This window comes from Martes martes (genome assembly GCF_963455335.1).
Source record: "Martes martes genome assembly, chromosome: 1".
Lineage (NCBI taxonomy): Eukaryota > Metazoa > Chordata > Mammalia > Carnivora > Mustelidae > Martes > Martes martes.
The window spans coordinates 116,308,614-116,329,980 of NC_137888.1; the positions used below are offsets into that span (position 1 = coordinate 116,308,614).

At 42.5% G+C, this 21,367-nt stretch overlaps 1 protein-coding gene across 1 annotated transcript; it reads right to left on the reverse strand.

Moving 5' to 3' along the window:
• Positions 1-18,947: 18,947 nt before the first annotated feature.
• On the reverse strand, positions 18,948-19,220 carry LOC308338177 (small ribosomal subunit protein eS27-like). Its single transcript, XM_080796191.1, has one exon. The coding sequence runs from the start codon at positions 19,201-19,203 to the stop codon at positions 18,949-18,951; it is 255 nt and encodes an 84-aa protein (XP_080652317.1). The 5' UTR covers positions 19,204-19,220; the 3' UTR covers position 18,948.
• Positions 19,221-21,367: the final 2,147 nt, after the last annotated feature.

A 21,367-nucleotide genomic window follows, 5' to 3' on the forward strand; every position in this document is an offset into this window, starting at 1 on the left:
TCAGTCATTAGAGTGTATTGCTACTTTTTCCTCTCATTTTTGTGGAGGGATAGGAGAATATTGAACTTCTCAGGGAGCACTAGAACTGTATAGAGGTTGAGAATCTGAAAATTAAAATAATAATTAAGACTATTAGGTATTTTATCATAATTAAAAAATAAAAATTATCTACCTAAAATTAAAAAGTCCTGCATAACAAAAATTACCACCATAATGGAAAATTGGAAAATATGGCAAATGGTGAGAGGGGTGGGAGGGGCGGGGAATAGATGCAATTCGTCGTGAAGAGCTCATTTCCTTTGTACCAAGAATCTGCTGATACATTATGAAAATGACTAATAACTCAAAAGGAAAATTAGAACTGTTCCCAAGAAACAGTTTCCAGGAAAGGAAATACAGATGTCTTTTAAGTATGTGAAAAGATGCATAATGTCACTTATACTAGTGTTTATACATTTGTCTACCCTTCACATTAGTTAAGATAAAGGTGCTTTTTTGTTTTGCTTTTGTATATGTGTGTGTGTGTAAATCTTGGCAAGAGTATGGGGAAATAAGCACTCTTATGTATTGGTTGGTATCAGTAGAAAATTTAAAAACCCAATTCTGAATTGGGCGATTCTATCTTTAGGAATTTCCTAAAGCTGCCTTTACATGTGTGTAGAATGACATGTACAAAATATTTTTGTATGGCACTGTTTATAATAATAAGCTTAGAAAAAACCTTAATGTCACATCAGTAGATAATAAATGATGGTACAATTGTTATATAGCAATTAACAACAACAAAACCACTTTACTGATATGAAAAGATAGATACATGTATTTGCATAAAATGTCTAGAAAGAGAAGCAATAAGTGTCACCAACAGGGAGAGAAACCTTGTGGCTGGGAGATAAGGGCGGAAGAATGACTTTTCACTCTGTGTTCTTTCCTACTTTTTGAATTTTCAGTCATACCAAATATATCATCTAGTCAAAATTTAAATGTTTTTAAAATGTTGCAAGATAAGAGTACCTGGGTGGCTCGGTTGGTTGAGTGATGGACTCTTGATTTAGGCTCGGGTCATGATCACAGGGTCCTGGAATTGACCCCAGCATTTGGCTCTGTGCTCAGCAGGGAGTTGGCTCGGGGTTCTCCCTCTGCCCTATCACTGCTTGCACACACGTTTTCTCTCTCAAATCAATAGATAAATCTTTTTTTTTAATGTTGCAAATAAGGGCACCTGAAAAAAAAAAAGGGGCATCTGACTGGCTTAGTCAGAATAGCCTGGGACTCCTAATCTCAGCGTCATGTGTTCGAGCACCATATTGAATATTAGAAATAACAAAAAAACCTAAAAAAAGATATTGCAAGATAAAGGGAGCTTATTAATCTCAGCCTTCACCACTCTGAAGGGTGTTTTTTGCCTTTACATATTAAAAATCTATTCAGGAAGATTTTCTTTGGTGTGGAAAAAACTATAGCATTGTGAGTTGATTTGAATGTATTTAGCTTTCAGGTACTATTTTTAAATTATTTGAAAAGCAAGATTTATGTTTTCCGGGTAGCATTGCAGCAGGCCTGCATTCCTGCTGAGAGTAATGAGAAGAGCCAGATAGAAATGTAAACTTGCCAGGATACCTGGGTAGCTCAATTGGTTAAGCGTCTGCCTTCAGGTTAGGTCATGATCTCAGGGTCCTGGGATGGAGCCCCGCATCAGGCTCTCTGCTCAGTAGCAAGTCTGCTTCTCCCTCTTCCTCGTGATCTCTCTCGCCTTAAAAGGGGGAAAAAAAATGTAAAATTGCCTACTGAAAAGCATCAGAGAACTCCTGAAACAATGAGGACTAAATTCAGGCCTAAGATTCTAGAGAAGGGAGACATGAGAAGTGAAATGGTATTTGCAACCATAAAGTGGTTTTGCTGGTAGCATGTGCCTGTTGTGAATGCAGGACAAGAATCAGGGCTGCTGCTAGTGAACAGAAACTGGCAGAACTCTTGGGCTTCTGATGAAGCTGGAATAACAATATTGGAGACTTGAGGGTCCTCCAACACAAGGCCTTTCCCATCAAGGTAATTGCAGAGTTTTCAAACTGCTCAGGGCAGAGGCTAAAAGGCTGAAAACCTCAGAAAAGCAGAGATTTGTCATCAGGCTCACAGTGCTGATGAGACAAAAGCATTCATGACCTGCCGAGGGAAGGGAGCCTATGGAACACACCAGGACCTCAACTGGAAACCCTAACACAGGGGTCTGTAAAGTACATCCCCAGGGCCATATCTGCAAGCTTCATGTTTTTGTAGGGCTTTTGGGCTAAGAATGGTTTTGGTTTTAAGTGCTCTACACCCAGCGTGGAGCCTGGCACAGGGCTTGAACTCACGACCCCGAGCCTGAGCTGAGATGGAGAGTTGGGCACTTATTGGACTGAACCACCCAGGCGCCCCTAGAATTCCCTTCTTAATTTGGTCTCTACTTGTTAGGTGAACTGCTTACCTTCCATTACCTCACTTTCTTAATTTGTAAATGGAATCCTAATGTAATCAACCAAGTTGCTATCAAGAGGTAAGCACCTGGCACATGCCTTGATTCAAAAGAAGAACCGGAATAAGCGATGATTCCTCCCGCCCGGCTCTTCTCTGACCTCACTACTCCACCATTCCCACTTTTGGAAGAGTCTCACTTTGTCCATTGGCTTCGTCTCCCATAAATCTCCAAATGTGGCATCCAGTAAGCTGCAGTTTATCTTCTGTCCACTGATGAAGACTCGACCCAGCTCTGCCAGGCATGTCTGCAGCTCCCTACATCACAAGAGACCCCTTCTTCTAAGTCCCCCAGGTCACAAGAGTCCCTGGCCTCCCAAAGGAAACTGAATTCTCAGAAATCCTAAGTGGCTTCCGCAAGTCCCTGTACTGGTTCACAGCTGGTGTGCATAAAGCTGTGTGAAACACTAAAAACTTTGAGATTAAAAAGGTGGGAGTTGAGCCACTACTGTGTGTTGACCCATTTCTTATTCCTGCATAAAGCTCTTAATAAACAATTATGACTTTAAATTTTGAGTCTGATTTTTTTTCCCCCTAGAATATTTTGCCTTGGCTTGGCAGGACTTGGAGCAACCTTGAGTTCAACTGAGGGGACTCTCTACATTGTACTTTTACAATCCTCTTCAATTTGGCTTTTGTAGTTCCAGGTTGCTACAATCAGGCTCTGTCTCTGGAAATAGTTCAGTTCGGAAGGCTTTCTGTCAGCTGGGAATCATGCACAGAGTCTCCATTTTTTGTATCCTTCATCTCCCTCTCTCAAGTCCTATAATGGACTTTTGTGTCCATCTTTTACTGCAGGTTAGACTGACCCCAGACTTTCCTGAGTCCCAGGATGGGGATGAGAACCCCACTCCTTGCTCAGTTGATAGTTGACAAATGTAGTGTATCGATCTGAGTCCAGTTAAGAAAACAAAAACCACAGTATTTCAGCAGAGGTTATAGAGTGGGGAATTGGTTAGACAGGTGTTAGACCAAAGGGAACGAACACAGAGATAACCCAAAGATGGTAACTGCAGGAAGTGGCTGCTGCCCTCAGAGCTGGGAAACAGAAGGGAAGAGTCTTGAGTTACTAGAACGAGGCACTTAAGAGGTGGGGGAGGGTGGACTGCGGAGCTGGTGTTCAGACCTTTGAGAGAGAAACCTCGTAGGTGTTGCTGGTGCTCCGAAAGGGTCCAGCGAGTCTCATTTTAGGAGAGTCGAATTTGGAAACAAGTCAACTGCCACTGCTGGGGTAGCACTGATAGGAACAGCAAAAACTGAGACACCCCTTTTCCTCTTTCCTCCTAGTACTTCCTATAATAGAGCGGGAAGCTTGCTGAAGGAGGAGCGTGGGAGAGTGGGAAAGTGTCTTTTGTCGCTGAGAGAGAAGAGGGTGGGGGAACCACACCAGAGAGGATTCCCTTCAGTGGTTTCTGGGGACTAAGATGTCTTGAAATTTCTAAGGTAAAACTACGGAAAGCTTTTATCCTGATAAGATGGAGTAATGTGTGTGGGGAAAAGATGCTTAAGCGCAAATGTGCAGAAGTAAGACTTTGCTAAGGATCTATGGAAGTAAATCATGGAGAACCTTCCCAACTGTCCAGCTTCTGTTGCCCTCATGGTATCTGAGTGTCCCATCTTGATCAGAGTAGATCATTCAGCATTTTGGGCGTGTCACTCCACACAGACTAACATCACCTAAAGCCACCATTGTCCTGACTCCCTACCAGCTTCCCAGTTCCTCACCTACAGGGATGCTAGGAGCGCCTCTCTAAAATTTCTTGTATGGAAAATGAAGGCCTCCAGCAGCATCACTAAATTCCCAGAGCTCCCAGGAGTGTATTTCTGGGTACGTCTCAAAGATCCTGAATAAAATTTAAAGGAGGGCATTTGAGTAATTGAAGTAGATCATAATGAAGTAACTCTCCAGAGTAAACCACGATTAGAAAAAAATCAGATGGCAGAGACATTGTATAATTTTAGCAAGAGCACTAAGAGAATACCAGATCAATTTGGTTTTAACATGTGAGAGAACTGTTCCACTTCCAAAGAGCTAGAAGTGTTGTAGTTTATACAACCATATTCTTAATTTACTGAATTAAAAACTGTTCAAAATCCCAGGATTTCAAGAATGATTGCCTGCTTGCAAAAGCATCGTGTAAAAAAAAAATTTACTTGATTACTTCTATTGGCAAATGCATAGCAAACTGCTTAAAGCTTTTATTTGCGTAAATTTCAAAATTACATTAACGCATATTTTTAGAAGAAGAGATTTTTGGGGGGTTGCTGATAAGAAGAGGTTACAAACCAAAAAAATAGGTAAGTGGCCTAATTACCTAAGTCTTTGGGAGAGGGGGAGAAGTAGCAATTTTAATGTTGCATAATAGCAAAAGATACAAAAAAAAAGAAAAGAAAAATGAGAATGGAGCCCAACCATGCCTCTCTTCTTTGGCTTAAAAAAATCTTTTTTTTTTTTTAAGATTTTATTTATTTATTTGACAAAGACAGACACAGTGAGAGAGGAAACACAAGCAGGGGGAGTGAGAGAGGGAGGAGCAGGCTTCCCGCAGAGCAGGGAGCCCAATGTGGGGCTCGATCCCAGGACCCCGAGATCATGACCTGAGCCGAAAGGAGATGCTTAATGACTCAGCCACCCAGGTGCCCCTCCCATCACCATTTTTTTAAGTTCGTTTATTTGTTTAGTAGTCTCTACACCCACTGTGGGGCTCAAACACATGACCCTGAGATCAAGAGTTGCATGTTCTGACTGAGCCAGCCAGGCACCCCCATCATTTTTTTTTAATTTATTCTTTAATTTTTTAAAGTAATCTCTACATCCAGTGTGAGGCTTGAACTCACAACCCCAATATCAAGAGTAATTTATTTATTCTTCAATTTTTAAGTAATCACTTTTTTTTTCAAAAAAGCCCATTATCACCGCTGATCTGAGAAGGCCTCCTTACTGTATACTAAACATTACGGTCTATATCTGGATTTCTCGTTCTGTTTCATTGCCTTGCTATCCATCTGTGTGTCGATAACACAGTTTTAACTACTGAAGTTTTATGATACAGCAAGTTGCCGAATTGCTTTTTTTTTCCCCTCACAATAACCTGGCTATTCTTGTTATTTTTCTTTTAAGATTTTATTTATTTGACAGAGAGAAACACAGCGAGAGAGGGAACACAAGCAGAGGGAATGGGAGAAGGCGAGCCAGGCTTCCCACTGAGAAGGGAGCCGGATGTCGGGCTTGAACCCAGGACCCTGGGATTATGACCTGAACTGAAGGCAGATGCTTAATGACTGAGCCACCCAGGTGCCCCTTTTGTTATTTTTCCATAAAAACTAAAATCCCATTCTGTTTCTAGCAGTCTCTTGCCTCTTACTGATTCCTTTTCTTCAATCATGGTAGCTGCTACCAAGGGATACTGTCTCTGCTTTCTAAAGGGATTCCCTCTCAAATTCACCACCACTAGTCAACTTTCCTCTCTACCTGCCTCCCCTGCCCACCCCCTGCATCCCCCTGCCTTCCCCTGCAATGCTTATGCCTGGCCCTATTTGTTCCAGGAACCTGCACACAGGAGTTCCTCGGCCCACAGGGGCCCTCACCTTCTGAAAATGAATGCTTGCTGATGTTTTTCTGAGATCTGCCACCTCTAGGACCCCTTGGCATTTCCCTTCTTGCCCAATGGCACGCTCCTGATCCACTGCACCTTTTAACCTCCCCAGGCTGGCTGTTCCAGCCATGAGTGTTTGAAGCCATACTGGGGAACCTCACACAGCAAGGAAGCGTGAGTGGCCTCTAGCAGCTGAGGACAGCCTCAAAGCAACAGCCAGCAAAAAATGAAGTTCTCTATATTACAGAGAAGTATGCTGCCAATGAGCACATGAGCAGGGAAGTAGATCCTGCCCCCAGTGGAGCCTCCAAATGAGAACCCAGCCCCCACCAACACCTTGATCCCCGCTTGGGAGACCCCAGGTAGAAGATGTAGATAAGCCGTGCCCAGTTTCTGACTGGGTAATAATCTACATGCTGTTGTTTCAAGACACGTGGTTACATTGTTATGCATCAGTAGTTAAACCATATAGATCATATGGCCTGAGAAACTGCTGAGTTTGCAACGGCCTTTCCTCCCCATTTGCCACTCCCCCCAAGAAAACCTTCCCACCAGAGGTCTTGCTCTGTCTTCCTTAAACTCACTTATCAGTATAACCCATTTTCTGATTGCCCCTTCAGATTCCACTTTTCACTCTTGTCCTTGGAATGCCCCAAGAAGATAACCTGTAGGGGGCCTTGCTAACCCTCTGACTTCTAGTTGAATAAGAGGGAAAGGTGGGTATGATTGGAGTGCTTATCTCCCCCACCCCTCTCCAGGATCGCCCTGGTTTGGCTGGCTGGCTGCATGTCTCAACTGAGTCATAGTCCCGTAAGGAAGTGCTCACCACACAGCCTCTCTTTCCTGGGTCTGGTAACTGCTTCCTCCTCTCCACCCTTCTGATCTAGGAGTGGTAACAGCTCTCTGGCATTGCTACAAGGAACCATCTTGTGCTTTCCCCACACCATGCCCACGCCTTTATAAATAATCCCTCTTCTCAAATTATCTCATTTTAACTGAGCCATTTATCTCTTGCCAGGCCCCCGAGTGGTACTCTTAACTAGACTAGGAAGCATACCAGCTACTGAAAATCATGGAAATGTTCCATATCTTGAAAACTCATTGAACAGTGCACTTAAAATGTATGCATTTTATTGCATGTAAATTTTATCTCAAGTTTAACTAATTAGTATCTCAATTTTTAAAAAATTAGTCCATGAAGGGGCACCTGGGTGGCTCAGTCACTTAAGCACCTACCTTCCGCTGAGGTCATGATCCCAAGGTCCTGGGATCACACCCCGCATTGGGCTCCCTGCTCAGTGGGGAGTCTGCTTCTGCCTCTCCCTCAGATTATGTTCTCTCTGTTTCTCTCTCTCTCTCTCAAATAAATAAAATCTTTAAAAAAAAATTAATCCATGAAATCTGTAACCCATGCCCTTTGGTTCCTGTGGGTCACTCGATGACCCTTTGCATAGTTCCCATATCACAAGACACCCCTGCCTACATGCTCCCCTGTGTCTCAAGAGAGCCCCTGGACCACAGAGGAAAACAGTTAACAGGAAGGGGGAAAAATCTTTATGGCTTCCTCAGGTTATTATACTAGTTCCACATATTTGTCCTTAATAAAGGTACATTTTTTTAAAGCTTGTAATTTTAAAGTAATAAGAGAGTTGAACCTCACCTTTTTCTCTGCCCTGTCTGCAGATCTATATAAATGACAGTTTCACTCTACATTTGGAGATAGTCATCTATTTCTTCTACTCTCTCTGCCATTCCTTATTTTAGCTATCTTTAAGCAGTAGTGAGGAGGAGATGACACCTATTCACATGGACTATTTTTTTTTTTAAAGATTTTATTTATCAGACAGAGATCACAAGTAGGCAGACAGGCAGGCAGAGAGAGAGAGAGGAAGGGAAGCAGGCTCGGTGCTGAGCAGAGAGCCCGATGCGGGGCTCGATCCCAGGACCCTGAGACCATGACCTGAGCCGAAGGCAGAGGCCTTAACCCACTGAGCCACCCAGGCGCCCCCACATGGACTATTTTTTTTAAGATTTGTTTATTTAGCTTAGGGAGCCTGGGTCTCTCAGTCAGTTAAGCCTCTCTGCCTTTGGCTCAGGTCATGATCTCAGGTTCCTGGGATCGAGTCCCGCATCTGGCTCCCTGCTCAGCAGGGAGCCTGCTTCTCCCTCTGCTCATGCACGCTCCCTCTCTCTACTAAATAAATTAAATATATTTTTAAAAAGATTTATTTATTTTAGAGAGGGAGAGAGAGCACATGAGAGTGTGGGTGGGAGGAGGGGCAAAGGGAGAGAATCTCAGGCAGATTCCCCGCAGAGGCTGAGCTCCAAGCCCTTCTAGGAGCCCATCTCAAGACCCTGAGATTAGGACCTGAGCCAATATAACAGTCAGATGCTTAACCGACTGAGCCACCCAGGAACCCCTATTCACGTATACAATTATGTGACTACTTATTGTGTCCAAAATACTTTTTATTCATTTCAGTGACAAATTTTCAGGTATTTAAAGACAAGTTAAAATTAAGAGCAGAGGCACCTGGGTGGCTTAGTCGGTTAAGCGTCCAACTCTTGCTCTCAACTCAGGTATTGATCTCAGGGTCGTGAGTTCAAGCCCCGTGTTGGCCTCAAGGCTGGGCATGGAGCTTACTAAAAGAAAAACAGTTCAGAGCTTTTCTGGAAATGCTGTTGAAGAGACACCTTGCCTGGGATAATCCCAGCATTCATTCTCCCCCTCAGGTCACTCTTTCCAGAGTTGTCTTTGCTTTTCAAAACACCTTTCCCATTTATGCCCCTTCTGATCCTGGGGCTCCCGGTGAGGAGGGATGCAGGAGCAGTATCAAGGAAGAAAGACATCATGTGATCTTTGGATGTATTGGTCTTTATTATAACGGACATCAGTCAAGGATAGCACTACTAATAGCACATACTTTGGATTATAAAGGCAAAAATGTTAAATTCAGAAGGTATTGGCTTCCTCCATCCTCATTATAAAAAATTTAGCTTATTAGGGTGGCTTGCTGGCTCAATTGGTAGAGCACTTGACTCTTGATGTAGGGGCCATGGGTTCGAGTGTCACACTGGGTATAGAACTTCCTTAAAATAAATAAATAAAATTTAAAAATTAAATTATCGTATGTTTTTAAAAAGTCCCAATTACAGGCATCAGATGTATGAGTTTCGGATTATGATACTCCTATGAGTCACACTCAGGAGTCTAACTTACTCTATTATTAACCTTGGTAAAAAGTGTGCCAGCCTCCTCAAGCTATTCAATTTCATTCATCACCTCTAAACTGCATCTTATTTGGGGAAAATTCTAGAGTTTCAAGTAATCAAAACTGAAATATGACTGCCTAAATGTATCAGATAATATTTCTAAGAGTTAACATTTCTTGAAAACTAACTAAGGCGAGGTACTATGCTATGTGCTTAACATCTCATCTAATCCTTTCAACAATTCTGTGAGGCAGATAACATTTTATGCCTCTTTTACAGATGAAGGAACCTGAAACTTAAAGAGATTGAGTAATTTGCCCAAGGTCAGAGAGAAATAATGAGGCTGAGTAAGGATTTGAACCGAGGACTTGACTCCAAAGACGGGACTCTGACTCTATTCTGCTCAGAAAGGGAATAAGTGAAGATCCAATTTAGAAGGAAAAAAAGAAGGGATTATGTGCAGTTCTAGACACCAAGTAAGGGCATGGGATGCCCCATTTTCTAGAGGAAGAACTTGAGACCCGGGTCATCGACACTTCCCAAGGGGATTCTGACAGTAAGTAGAAAAGTCAGAATTTATATCCAGATCAGAGTCTAAAGCCCAGTTCTTCCAAGTAAAATGTGTTGCCTTGTTTGTTTTGTGTGTGTGTGTGTGTGTGTGTGTGTGTGTGTGCGCGCGCGCATGCGCACACGCACGCACGTATGTTTTAAGAAGCCTCCACACTCAGCACAGAGCACAATGTGGGGCTTGAACTCACAATTTTGAGATCAAGACCTGAGCTGAGATCAAAAGTCAGATACTCAACAGACTGAGCCACCCGAACCACCCAGAAGCCCCAAAATGTGCTACCTCGCTAAATATAAATTATATGAAATAAACACAAGGATTTAATGTATTTATATAAGACCTGAAATGTGTAAGTCACATTTATTTCTGGCGCTTAAAGCTGAGGCTATGGTAGGATTTCCTGCCCCACAAAGGAAAAGAGGGATGGGCCTGGGCAAGCCCTGAGAACACAGTGAATGGCCACCAGGGAAGAATGGCCGCAGAGGAGAGAGAGGGCAGGAGGGCCAGAGAGATAGGAGGAAAGATGAGCAGATACTGTACCTTGGAGGCTAAGAGTGAGCTTGTCCTAAGAAGGAGGAGTAAGCAAATGCCGAATTCCTCTGAAAATTCAGTTGAGATAAAAACCGATAAACATCTATAGGAATTAACAACTTTGAAGTCTTAGGTGACCCCAGTAACAGCGGACTGGGTGCTGTGTGAGTGGAGTTCCGCATTCAGTGGTTCTGAAGTGAGTAGGAGGGGAGAAAAACGGAGGTGGTTGTATGGACAACAATGTAGGGAAGTTTCGCTGTGAAAGGAGGTAGGGAGCCGGGTGGGAAGAGGAGGACACCTGGCACACTGAAATGCCAGTGGAGAGGCTCTCGTTGAGAAGGAACGTCGCCATTTTCACACACGAAGGCAAAAGAAGGGATAGATCTTGAGCAGGAGGAGAGATGGCTTTTCCGTCGTGCGAAGGGATGGGATGAGTGAAGTGACACAGACATATCTGTGGGTGTTGTGACTCCAGGTCAATGGAGTTCTTGCCTGATGGCTCCAGTTTTCAGGTTCCCCAATTGAAAGTGAGCAGGGAAGGGAGCTGCCCAAGATCTGGGGAGAGAGAAACTTAGGAGGGACATGGCATCCTCTCTTTGGATGCCCTTGGCTTTACCTGCTCTTTCTGCAGCCACTTCAGCCTGGGCTCCCAACTGCTCCATGTGGCTGCCACCACGTTGAACCTGGCCGCCAGCCTGTGCTGGGTGTCGGATGTGCGATGGGACCTGACCCTCCCTACAAGCTCAAAAGTGAGCCGATTACTGTCTCACGGATGTCGGCAGACGTTCTGAGACTGCTGGGTTGGAGAAAAAGGACCTCATTACTCATGGTACAGCAGGCAGCATGAGCACCAGTTTTGGGTCAGGTCTCCTCGCCAGGGAGAAGAGCCCAGACAGCGGCAATACTTAGTAAACTCGTTCTTGAACTTCTGTGAGAATCTCTTTGGGAGACATTGTGTAGGGGCTGAGATCCTGGGTGAACAAGTGAAGGGTGACTTGGGTGAGTGCTAATGTGACCCCATTTGCACCCCCAGGCGCTGATAAGGCCTGGAACCTTCAGGTTACACTTCCGAAGGCTGATGCATAATATATAGTGAAGTGACAAGAAGAGAGTTCTAGAATCAGATAGATGTGGATTCAAATTTACCTTGTAACTGAAGTCCTGACTTCTCTGAGTGTTTCCTCAGCTGTGAAACAGACAATAAACCCTTCCTCACAGAATCGCTAAGGAGGTTCCGTGATGTCGCCTACGTATGACGGGATCCGTTTTTGGATATGAACCGATATTTTACTCTGTACTTGCATTATTTGGTCATTTACTCATCGAGGCTATTGGACATTCATTTCCTGGGAAAAGTTCAGCCAGGAAAAAACAGAGGAAAATAAGTTAGTTGTAGGATTTGAGTCTCAAAATCTAGTCCCGAGAGAGAACTCAACACAAGAACAATAGATTTGTAAGAATACCTAACGCTGAGTAAGGGAGCTCAGAATATGCCACCCAAAAATATGTCACTTAGTATAGAGATTATTTTAAGCTGAAGACATCTGAGATTCAACAATTGCAGAAAAATAGCCTTCTCAGAGCTTCCTTATGTGACTAAAAACAACAACATCTAGGAAATAAGGCTGCCGTGAATACCTCTTCAGGGAAGATTTACTCCCAGAAGGGAAAACAGGAACAAAACCTACCCCAAATTCCTTCTCCAGAGAAATTTTATGACCCTGAAAGAGACAGAAAGACCACTCATAATGCTATAGACAAGCATTACTAAAACTTATCTCCTATTTGTTCTCCTGAAAACCCAGACATTTTTAAAAAGATTTTATTTATTTATTTGAGAGAGAGAGAGAAAGCATGAGCAGGGGGAGGGGCAGAGGGAGAGGGAGAAGCAGACTCCCCACTGAGCAGGGAGTCTGATTTTGGGCTCTATCCCAAGACCCTTAGATCATGACCTGAGCTGAAATAGGCACTTAATCGACTGAGCCCCCCAGGTGTCCCTATGAGAGGGAGTTCTTATGTTGTGGAATCTAATTTGGGACAAATACCCAGGTCCCATCATCATGAAGGTCAGGGACTTTTGTCTGAGAAGTCATTTTCTGCGATGATGCCCTATAACACAATCATGGCCAATGAGAAAAACACCAACAACTGCTTGGGGTTTCTGGGAAAGTTTTTGCTTTGCCCTTCCCTTTCCTTCTGCCTCAAACATTGATTTTGATGTCTAGAGCTGCAAAAGCTATCTTGCAAATATGAGAAGAAGGCCAGGGGTTATCAGGCCTGTTTCCACCAAACCAGTACCAGCCTGCCTGCTTCTGGACATCTTGTGTAAGAAAAATAACTTCCTGTTACTCAAGCCACTGGTATTCAGGTTTTCTGCTGTTGACAGCCAAAACCGTCCTTAATTAATGCCAAGACAAAGTCGGAAGCAGGAAAAGGAAAGGAGTCAATTCTTGGCTTCTGAATTTCAAAACCTACGTCTCAGGGTGGTAAATAAAAACAAAAATAAGGGGCACCTGGGTGGCTCAGTCGGCTAAGTGGCTGCCTTCAGCTCAGGTCATGATCTCAGTGTCCTGAGAGAGAGCCCTACATCGGGCTCCCTGCTCAGCATGGAGTCTGCTTCTCCCCTCTCTCTGGTGCTCCCCCTGCTTGTGTTCTCTCACGCATTCACTCTCCCCCTCTCTCTCTAAAAAATAAATAAAATCTTAAAAAAAAAAAAGAAAGAAAACCCTTAGGGTATGGACTATAGATCTGGGAGATTAATTGATGATTAGTTACCAGGCTACTCTACCTCTGGACTAAAGGAAGATCCCCTGGAATCCCCTGGAAATAATAAAAATGAAATGGAGTTATGGAAAAATAAAATTATATGTTTTGTTCTATAAGCTTGTGCACTAAGATTTACACCCACCATAACGGTAGCTTTCCTTTAAAAATGTTATTCCTGTCTTATCCTTTGTTGTCTTACTATCACTCTGAACGGTACTCGTGGTCATTTTCTCTGAAAATCCACTTTTCTTCTAAACTTCTTGATGGAAACCATCATTCTTTCTTCTCCTAAGCTTGAGGATTTGAGGTTGGCCGTGCGTCTCTCATGTCTGATCTGCTCTTTCTTGACTTTTCTTTTCTCTCCACCCACCCCCAACTCTCTCTCCCTCTTTCTCCCTCTCCCTCATTTCCACTCTCTTCCCTCCTTCTTTCTCCACCTGCCTCCCCCTCTTCCTTCCTCTCTTCTCCCTCCACTTCCTTCTCTTCCTCTCTCTTTCTTGAAGTCTTCCAGTACTGGGACTGTGGACGTCTTTACATTAACTCCTCACCATGATGGTGTTGCAGCTCTGGCAAAGCTGGTCTGTGGAAAGAGGTATTTGGATAGACTGTCTTACAAACAACTAAAAATCCCGGATACTATTTTAAATCAAAACTTCATAAAACCACTGAAGAGCTGACCGAAAAGATAGTACCGAATTGTCGGGCCAAAGTCAGAGAGAAGGAATGTAGAATCTCAGAAAGGAAAAGGACGGGTGAAGCCTCCTTTCTTTGAGGGCATATGCCAGATCTGGCCCATGTGAGCTACAATTTTCACAGTCCCTCAGGGTGTGGAATAAAGAAGTCAAAGGCCAGGACCATGCAAAGTGGGGAGTTGATTCGTTGGCTAGGACTACCATAACAAAGTACTGCAGAATGGGGAGCTGAAACAACAGAAATGTATTGTCTCACAGTCCTGGAGACTGGAAATCAAAGGTCAAGAGGTTGGCAGGTTTGGTTTAATTCTGAGGCTTCTCTCCCTGGCTTGAAGATGGGGCTGCCTTTTCCTGGTGCCCTCCCATGGTCTTTCCTCTGTGCATGGGCATCCCTTGTGTCTCCTTTTGTGTCCATATTTCCTGTTTATATTGAAAACCAGTCAGGCTGGATTATGACCGAGTCTGTCTCATTTAATTTAACCGCCTCTTTAAAGACCCTATCTCCAAATGCAGTCACATCCTGAGGCATGAAGAGTCAGAACTTCAACATATGAATTAGGCAAGGAGGTGGACACAGTTTGGCCCATAAAAGAAGTATAATATGAAACATTCCCCATAACACTAGGCCCTCTCTGGTAAGAGATAGAGAACAAGAAATAAACACCCTTTTACCTCCCGTCACCATGTGGCTGCATGGAAACTTGCCCTGGAGATGGGTAATGGAGAGTGGGGGCTGTCTGTGAGAACATGTAGCGGAGACCAGCTCTCACATGCTGATTTGTGGCCCAAATTCGTATCTCTTGTGTGATTCGGAAAGCCTCAAAATTGGGGCGCCTGGGCCACTCAGTAGGTTAAGCGTCCACCTTCAGCTAGGTCACCATCCCAGGGTCCTGGGATCAAGCCCCACACTGGGCTCCTTGCTCAGCGGGGAGTCTGCTTCTCCCTCTCCCTCTGCCCCTCACCCCACTCGTGCTCTCTCTCTCAAATAAATAAATAAATAAATAAATAAATAAAATCTTTTTAAAAAAGAAAGCCTCAAAATTACGTTTGACTTAAATTGGTCCCCATATGGTAGTGCACCTAAATGGTTGGCAGGAACAAAGGTAAATCTCCTTGAGAGAAACATGCCTTCCCCTTAGACTTCAAAGAATTCCCATAAATATTTTGGAAAAAACTAAGCACCTCACAGTAAAAAACCAAACCAAACCAAACAAAAAAACCTAAACACATACACAGAAATCCAGGCACCATGTATAAAAAGCAGTATAAATCAGATAGAATATGAATAGATACTGGAATTACCAGACATGGATTAAAAAATAGTTATGAGGGACGCCTGGGTGGCTCGGTGGGTTAAGCCTCTGCCTTCAGCTCAGGTCATGTTCTCGGGGTCCTGGGATCAAGCCCCACATTGGGCTCTCTGCTCAGCAGGGAGCCTGCTCCCCCAAACCCCCGCCTGCCTCTCTGGTTACTTGTGAGCTCTCTCTCTGTGTCAAATAAATAAATAAAATCCTTTAAAAAATAGTTATGATTATCATGTTTAAAGAAATAAGATGTTAGCTTGAAAGCATCTTCAAGAAACAAGAAATTGTTTTTTAAAAAATGACTAACCAGATTTGAAATATAAATAGAACTTATAGAAATGAAAAAAAATACAGTAATTAGGGGCACCTGGGTGGCTCAGTGGGTTAAAGCCTCTGCCTTCAGCTCAGGTAATGATCCCTGGGTCCTGGGATCGAGCCCCACATCGGGCTCTCTGCTCCACAGGGAGCCTGCTTCCTCCTCTCTCTCTGCCTGCCTCTCTGCCAACTTGTGCTCTCTGTCCAATAAATAAATAAAATATTTTTTAAAATACAGTAATTAAATTTTCTCAGCTATTTCAGGTGACTGGGTGGCTCAGTTGGTAGAGCATGTAACTCTTGATCTCAGGTCACAAGTTTGAACCCCACATACGGTGTAGAGATTACTAAAAAAAAAATCAATTAAAAAATTAAAATTTCTTTTCTCAGCTATCTCAACTGATGAATGGATAAATAAGTTTCAAAATACAGAAAAGTTGAAAGAAGAATATAATGAACACCAATATATTACTACTTAGATCCAACAATTGTTAGCATTTCTTCATGGCAATTAGGCACTGCGTGGCTCAACATTAAGCGTCTGCTTTTGGTTCAGGTCATGATCCCCAGAGTTCTGGGATTGAGGCTCACATCGGGCTCCCTGCTCAGTGGGAAGCCTGCTGCTCCCTCTCCCACTCCCCCTGCTTGTGTTCCCTCTCTCACTGTTTCTCTCTCTCTGTCAAATAAATAAAATCTTAAAAAAATAATCCCTGGACAGTTTATCAGATTCTTATAAAGTTATACATTCACCATACAACCCAACAATTCTATACCTAGGTATTTTTCCAAAAGAAGTGAAAACTAATGTTTACACAACAACATATACATGGGTTTGTATCCGCTTTATTCATAATTCCCCCTAACTGGAAACAACCCAAAAGACCTTCAACTGATGACTGGATAAACAGACTGTGGTACATCCTTACTATGAAATTTTAGTCAGCAATAAAAAGGAATGAAATACTGACACAGGAGGAACATGCATGACTCAGAAATACATTACTCTAAGTGCAAGAAGCTGGACTCAAAGGTATAACCTGTGTAATTTCATTTATAGAACATTCTGCAAATAGTAAAAGCCATAGGAATAGAAAACTCCAACCCTACACCAATTTTTAAGTCTTGTATGAGAAGATCGAAGTTTCCAGTGATCAACATACTCTTCACCACTTTCCTGCTATCAAGAAGCCTGTTGACAGGTTAATTATCACTCAGATGGTTCTAGGTAAAGGTAGTGGAGGAACATTTCATCGTGTTAGAGTGAAGCTTTATGAATGGAGCAGATTCTGATTGCCTAATTAACATCCATCCCCTTCCGTCTTTCTTCCTAAAAGCACCAGACTTTAAGGAGGCATCCACCTTCCTCCACAACACCATATGCTTTACTAAACCAGTTATGTTTATCTCACATCCCTTGGCAGGGACGGCTTTAGGAACAAAATTGTGACTCAATTCAGACTGATAAATTTTGAAGGAAAGCCTTCCAAGGGACTTCTAGAAAATGTTTCTCAATTAAAAAAAAAAAAAAAGACCTGTTAGAAGAGATAAAGTAAGTAGTTCCTTCCCTGGATCTTTTTTTTAAGATTTTATTTATTTATTTGACAGAGATCACAAGTAGGCAGAGAGGCAGGCAGAGAGAGAGGGGTGGGGGAAGCAGGCTCCCTGCTGAGCAGAGACCCCAATGCGGGACTTGATCCCAGAACCCTGGGATCATGACCTGAGCCGAAGGCAGAGGCTTTAACCCACTCAGCCACCCAGGGACCCCTTTCCCTGGCTGTTATTATATCTGAGTGTGATGTTTGGAACTGTTGTTGCTATCTTGCTTTCAGCAGAGGACAAAGCTCAGCCAGATGAGGGGGAAGTCAAGACAAGCAGAGCTGGAGCCCTGTGATACTGGGACAGAGACCCTGCCCTAACTTTCCTTGTTATTTAAGCCAGCCAGGTTGGGATTTCCTGATTTACTACATAGTATCCTAAATGACTTAATGCCTGTCTCACGATAATACACTTTTTCGATAGTGTAATACTGGGTCCACCTGAAAGACACCGAAAAAAATGACCGAAATATTTTCATTCTTTGGATTTTCTTTTTACAGTTACACACACACCACTTCCCAGCAGTTTTGTGAGCTCATTTTTGTTTGCGTTTAAGTTCCAGCCTCACCGCTTACATTACAGACATTTATAATTTGATGTCGTCAAATTGATCACTTTTTCCCTTTATGACTTGTAATTTTATATCTTCTCAGAAATCTTTCCCTTCCTTAATCAGGACTTTTGTGATCCACTGGAAGGCTTTCCTGCAATCACTTTGTGTTCCTCAGGAATGGCGCCCCCTGGAGCACCAAATGTACATGGCATCACCTCCTTAAGTTGGCGGAACAGTTCTACTTCAAGTCTTTCCCATAGACCCCTATGTTCTCTTCTGCAGGTTGTCAAGTTTCGCTCTTCTTAATTAAATCTTTAATAAATCTGTAATTTATTTTTGTATTTTATGTGGAGTTGAGAACGAATTTTATTTGTACCGGGGTCATGGATGGGTTAGTCTATCCTTTCCTTCACTGATTTGTGGTCACTTCTATCACAGATGTTTGTGTCCCTGTCCAGACTCTCTGTACTCTATTTGTCTATCTCCGACCATTTCCTCACACACTCAGTTACTATACTTTTACAATAATTCTTGGGATCTAGTGGGGTAAAACTCCCCCTTGTTCTTCTACTTCAAAAGTGTCTTGACTATTGTTGATGCTTTGTTCTTGACTTTTAAAATCACCTTATTAAAATATTTGAGAAACTGTGGTATTTTGATTGGAATAACATTGAATTTATTGATTAATATATACAAAATTGACATCTTTGTAATATTGAGTCTTCCCATACATTAATATAGATTTCTTTAATTAATGCTTATAGAAAATGTTATCAATAAAATTTTATAATTTTCCTCATGAAACTGTACATTTTTGTTAAATCTATGCTTAGATACATACTTCATGTAAACATTCTTAGCTGGTATTATGGATTTTTTTTTAATTGCAGCTTCAAACTATTTGCTCCTCATGTTTAGGAATACAGTTTTAAAATATGTATACTGGGGAGGGGGGCACCTGGCTAGCTCAGTCAGTGGAGCATGTGACTCTTGATCTTGGGTGGTAAATTCAAGCCCCATGTCGAGCATGAAGCCAACTAAAATAAAGTAAAATAAAATAAAATGTGTATGTTGGTTTTATATCCAGAAATATACCTGAACTCTTTTATGGATTCTAAAACTTGTCTGTTGGTTCTCTTAGATTTTCTGTGTACCCATATAATCTATAATAATACTTTTTAATTTCTTTTAAAATTCTTTTACACAGTCTTTTTCTCTCTCTCTCTTTATTTATTTATTTATTTGTGTCAAAAATCTGTTTATTGGGGTAGTGTCCCACTCATCTTGATTCCAGGTGCTTTTAGTGCTGCTTCCGCCTGAAGGAGCATCCTTCTGTAAGCCTCGCCTTTCCTCCCGTGGACTGGCAGAGGACAGTGGAGCAGCCGACACACAGAACAACCGTTTGTGTGTGGCTGAAGACGGTGGTGATTTTGTAGCATCCCGGACACTTCACGTCCATGAAGTAGGAGTTGGGGCTCTGCACCAGGCGCTTCTTCTTGTGCTTCCTCTTCTCCTCTTCCGAGGACGGGTGCAGGAGGTCCTTCTCGAGGGGCATGTCCTCGTGGGGAGGTCGTCACCGCCGGAAAGGCTCTCTTTATTTATTTGAGAGAGAGAGAGAGAGAGAGAGAGAGAGTAAGCATGAGAGGAGGAAGGTCAGAGGGAGAAGCAGACCCCCTGCTGAGCAGGGAGGCCGATGTGGGATCCAGGACCATGACCTGAACTGAAGGCAGCCGCTCAATCAACTGAGCCACCCAGGCCCCCGTCTTTTTCTCTTTTTAAAAGATTTTATTTATTTGAGAGATAGCATGCAAGAGAGAGAGCATGAGCAAGGGGGAGAGGTAGAAGGAGAGGGAGAAGCAGACTCCCCACTGAGCAGGGACCTGGACAGCGGACCACGTGGGATCATGACCTGAGCTGAGGGACACCTGGGTGGCTCAGTCCGTTAAGTGTCTGCCTTCAATCCAGGTCATGATCCCAGGGTCTTGAGATAGAGCCTGGATCAGGCTCCTTGCTCAGTGGGGAATCTGCTTCTCTCTCTGCCTGCCACTCCCTCTGCTTGTGCGCGCTCTCTCTCTCTATCTCTCTGACAAATAAATAAACAGAATCTTGAAAAAAAAAAGGCCTGAGCCGAAGGCAGACACTTAACCGATTGGGCCACCCACGCACCCCATATTCTTTCTTGTCTTACTGCTAAGGCTAGAATTTCCGGTGTACTGGTTGACTAGAAATAGGGATAGAGTGCATACTTTAAATGTTTTATCATTAAGTATAATGCTGTTTACTCTGTGCTTTTGGTAAATTTATTTTATTAGGTAGAAGAAGTTTCTTTCTCTACTTAGATTAAGTATTTTTTGTTGTTTTGTGAAGGGATATTGATTTATATCATTGGTTTTTCTGCATCTCATCAAATCAATCAAATGGCTTCTCTTATTCGTTCCACCATTATGAATTACATTGAAAGATCTTTTTACTGTAAAATTATGCTTGTATTCCCGAGATAGACCCATTAAAAAATATATACGTGTATGCATGTGCATGTGTGTGTAACTGGCTTTCTAAATTTTTGTTTAATATTTTTGTTTTTGTAACCTTAAGTGAGACTGAGCTCTCATCTGCTGCTTTGTTTGGTTTTGATAATAAGGTTCTCCTAACCTCATAGAAGGAGCTGTTTGTCCCCTTTGTTTCTCTCTCTAGAATATTTGTGTATTATTTATGCATAATAATTGCATATTAGGATTATCTGTCTCTTATTTTTTTGATAGAAATCACCTATAAAATCATCTGGGTCTGGCTGTTTATTTGAGTGGTAGCTTAATTGTCATAAGTCTACTCATAGTTGAATCAGTTTTGGCAAATTTTATTTTTCCAGGAAGCTGCCATTTATTCATTTCCTAATTCGTTGGCTTAAAATTGTTCATAATATTCCTTTATTTTTAAAATTGCTGCTGTATCTGCTATGTTCCATTTTTTCATTATTTCAATATTGTTTGTCTTTTTCTTTTCTTTCTTAATATAATTTGCCAAAGGATTTAAATTTTACTTGTTATTTCACAGATTTAGAGTTTGGTGTGTGGATCCTCTTTTTTTCCTTCTCTTTATTGATTCCTGCATTTTCCCCTTCAAATTTCCCTAGGTTTACCCTGTTGATCCATTAGTAACATTTTACAAAAAGATTTCATTTATTTATCTGAGAGAGAGAGAGAGAGAGAGAAAATGTGAGTGTGGAGAGGAGCAGAGGAAGGACAAGCAGACTCTGCCATGAGTGCAGAGCCCGAGGTGGGGCTCAATCCCACAACCCTGAGATCATGAGTCGAGCTGGAACCAAGAGTTGGATGCCTAACCAACTGCACTACCCAGCTAACTACTTCAATAGATGTAGAACTACTCATTTTCTAATCTTCTCTAATATAAACATTTAAGTTTACATACTTTTCCTTTAGGTACTGTGAAAACTCTATCCCACAAATATTGATATATGTTGCCATGATCATTCAGTTTTAAATACTTTCCACTTTCCCTTAGTGCCTATCAACTTCCCTTTGCCCCTCCAAACCTACTCTCTTCCTCCCTTCTCTACCCTTTTTTCTGGCCCACAGGCTGCCTATATGGACATCAGTGGGCTGCTGTGCCCTCTGTCCCCAGTGGGGATTCCTGGCAGGAGATAAAATAAGAGGAGAGCAAGGTCAGAATATTTCTTTCCCTGGTCTCTTCTTTGAGAT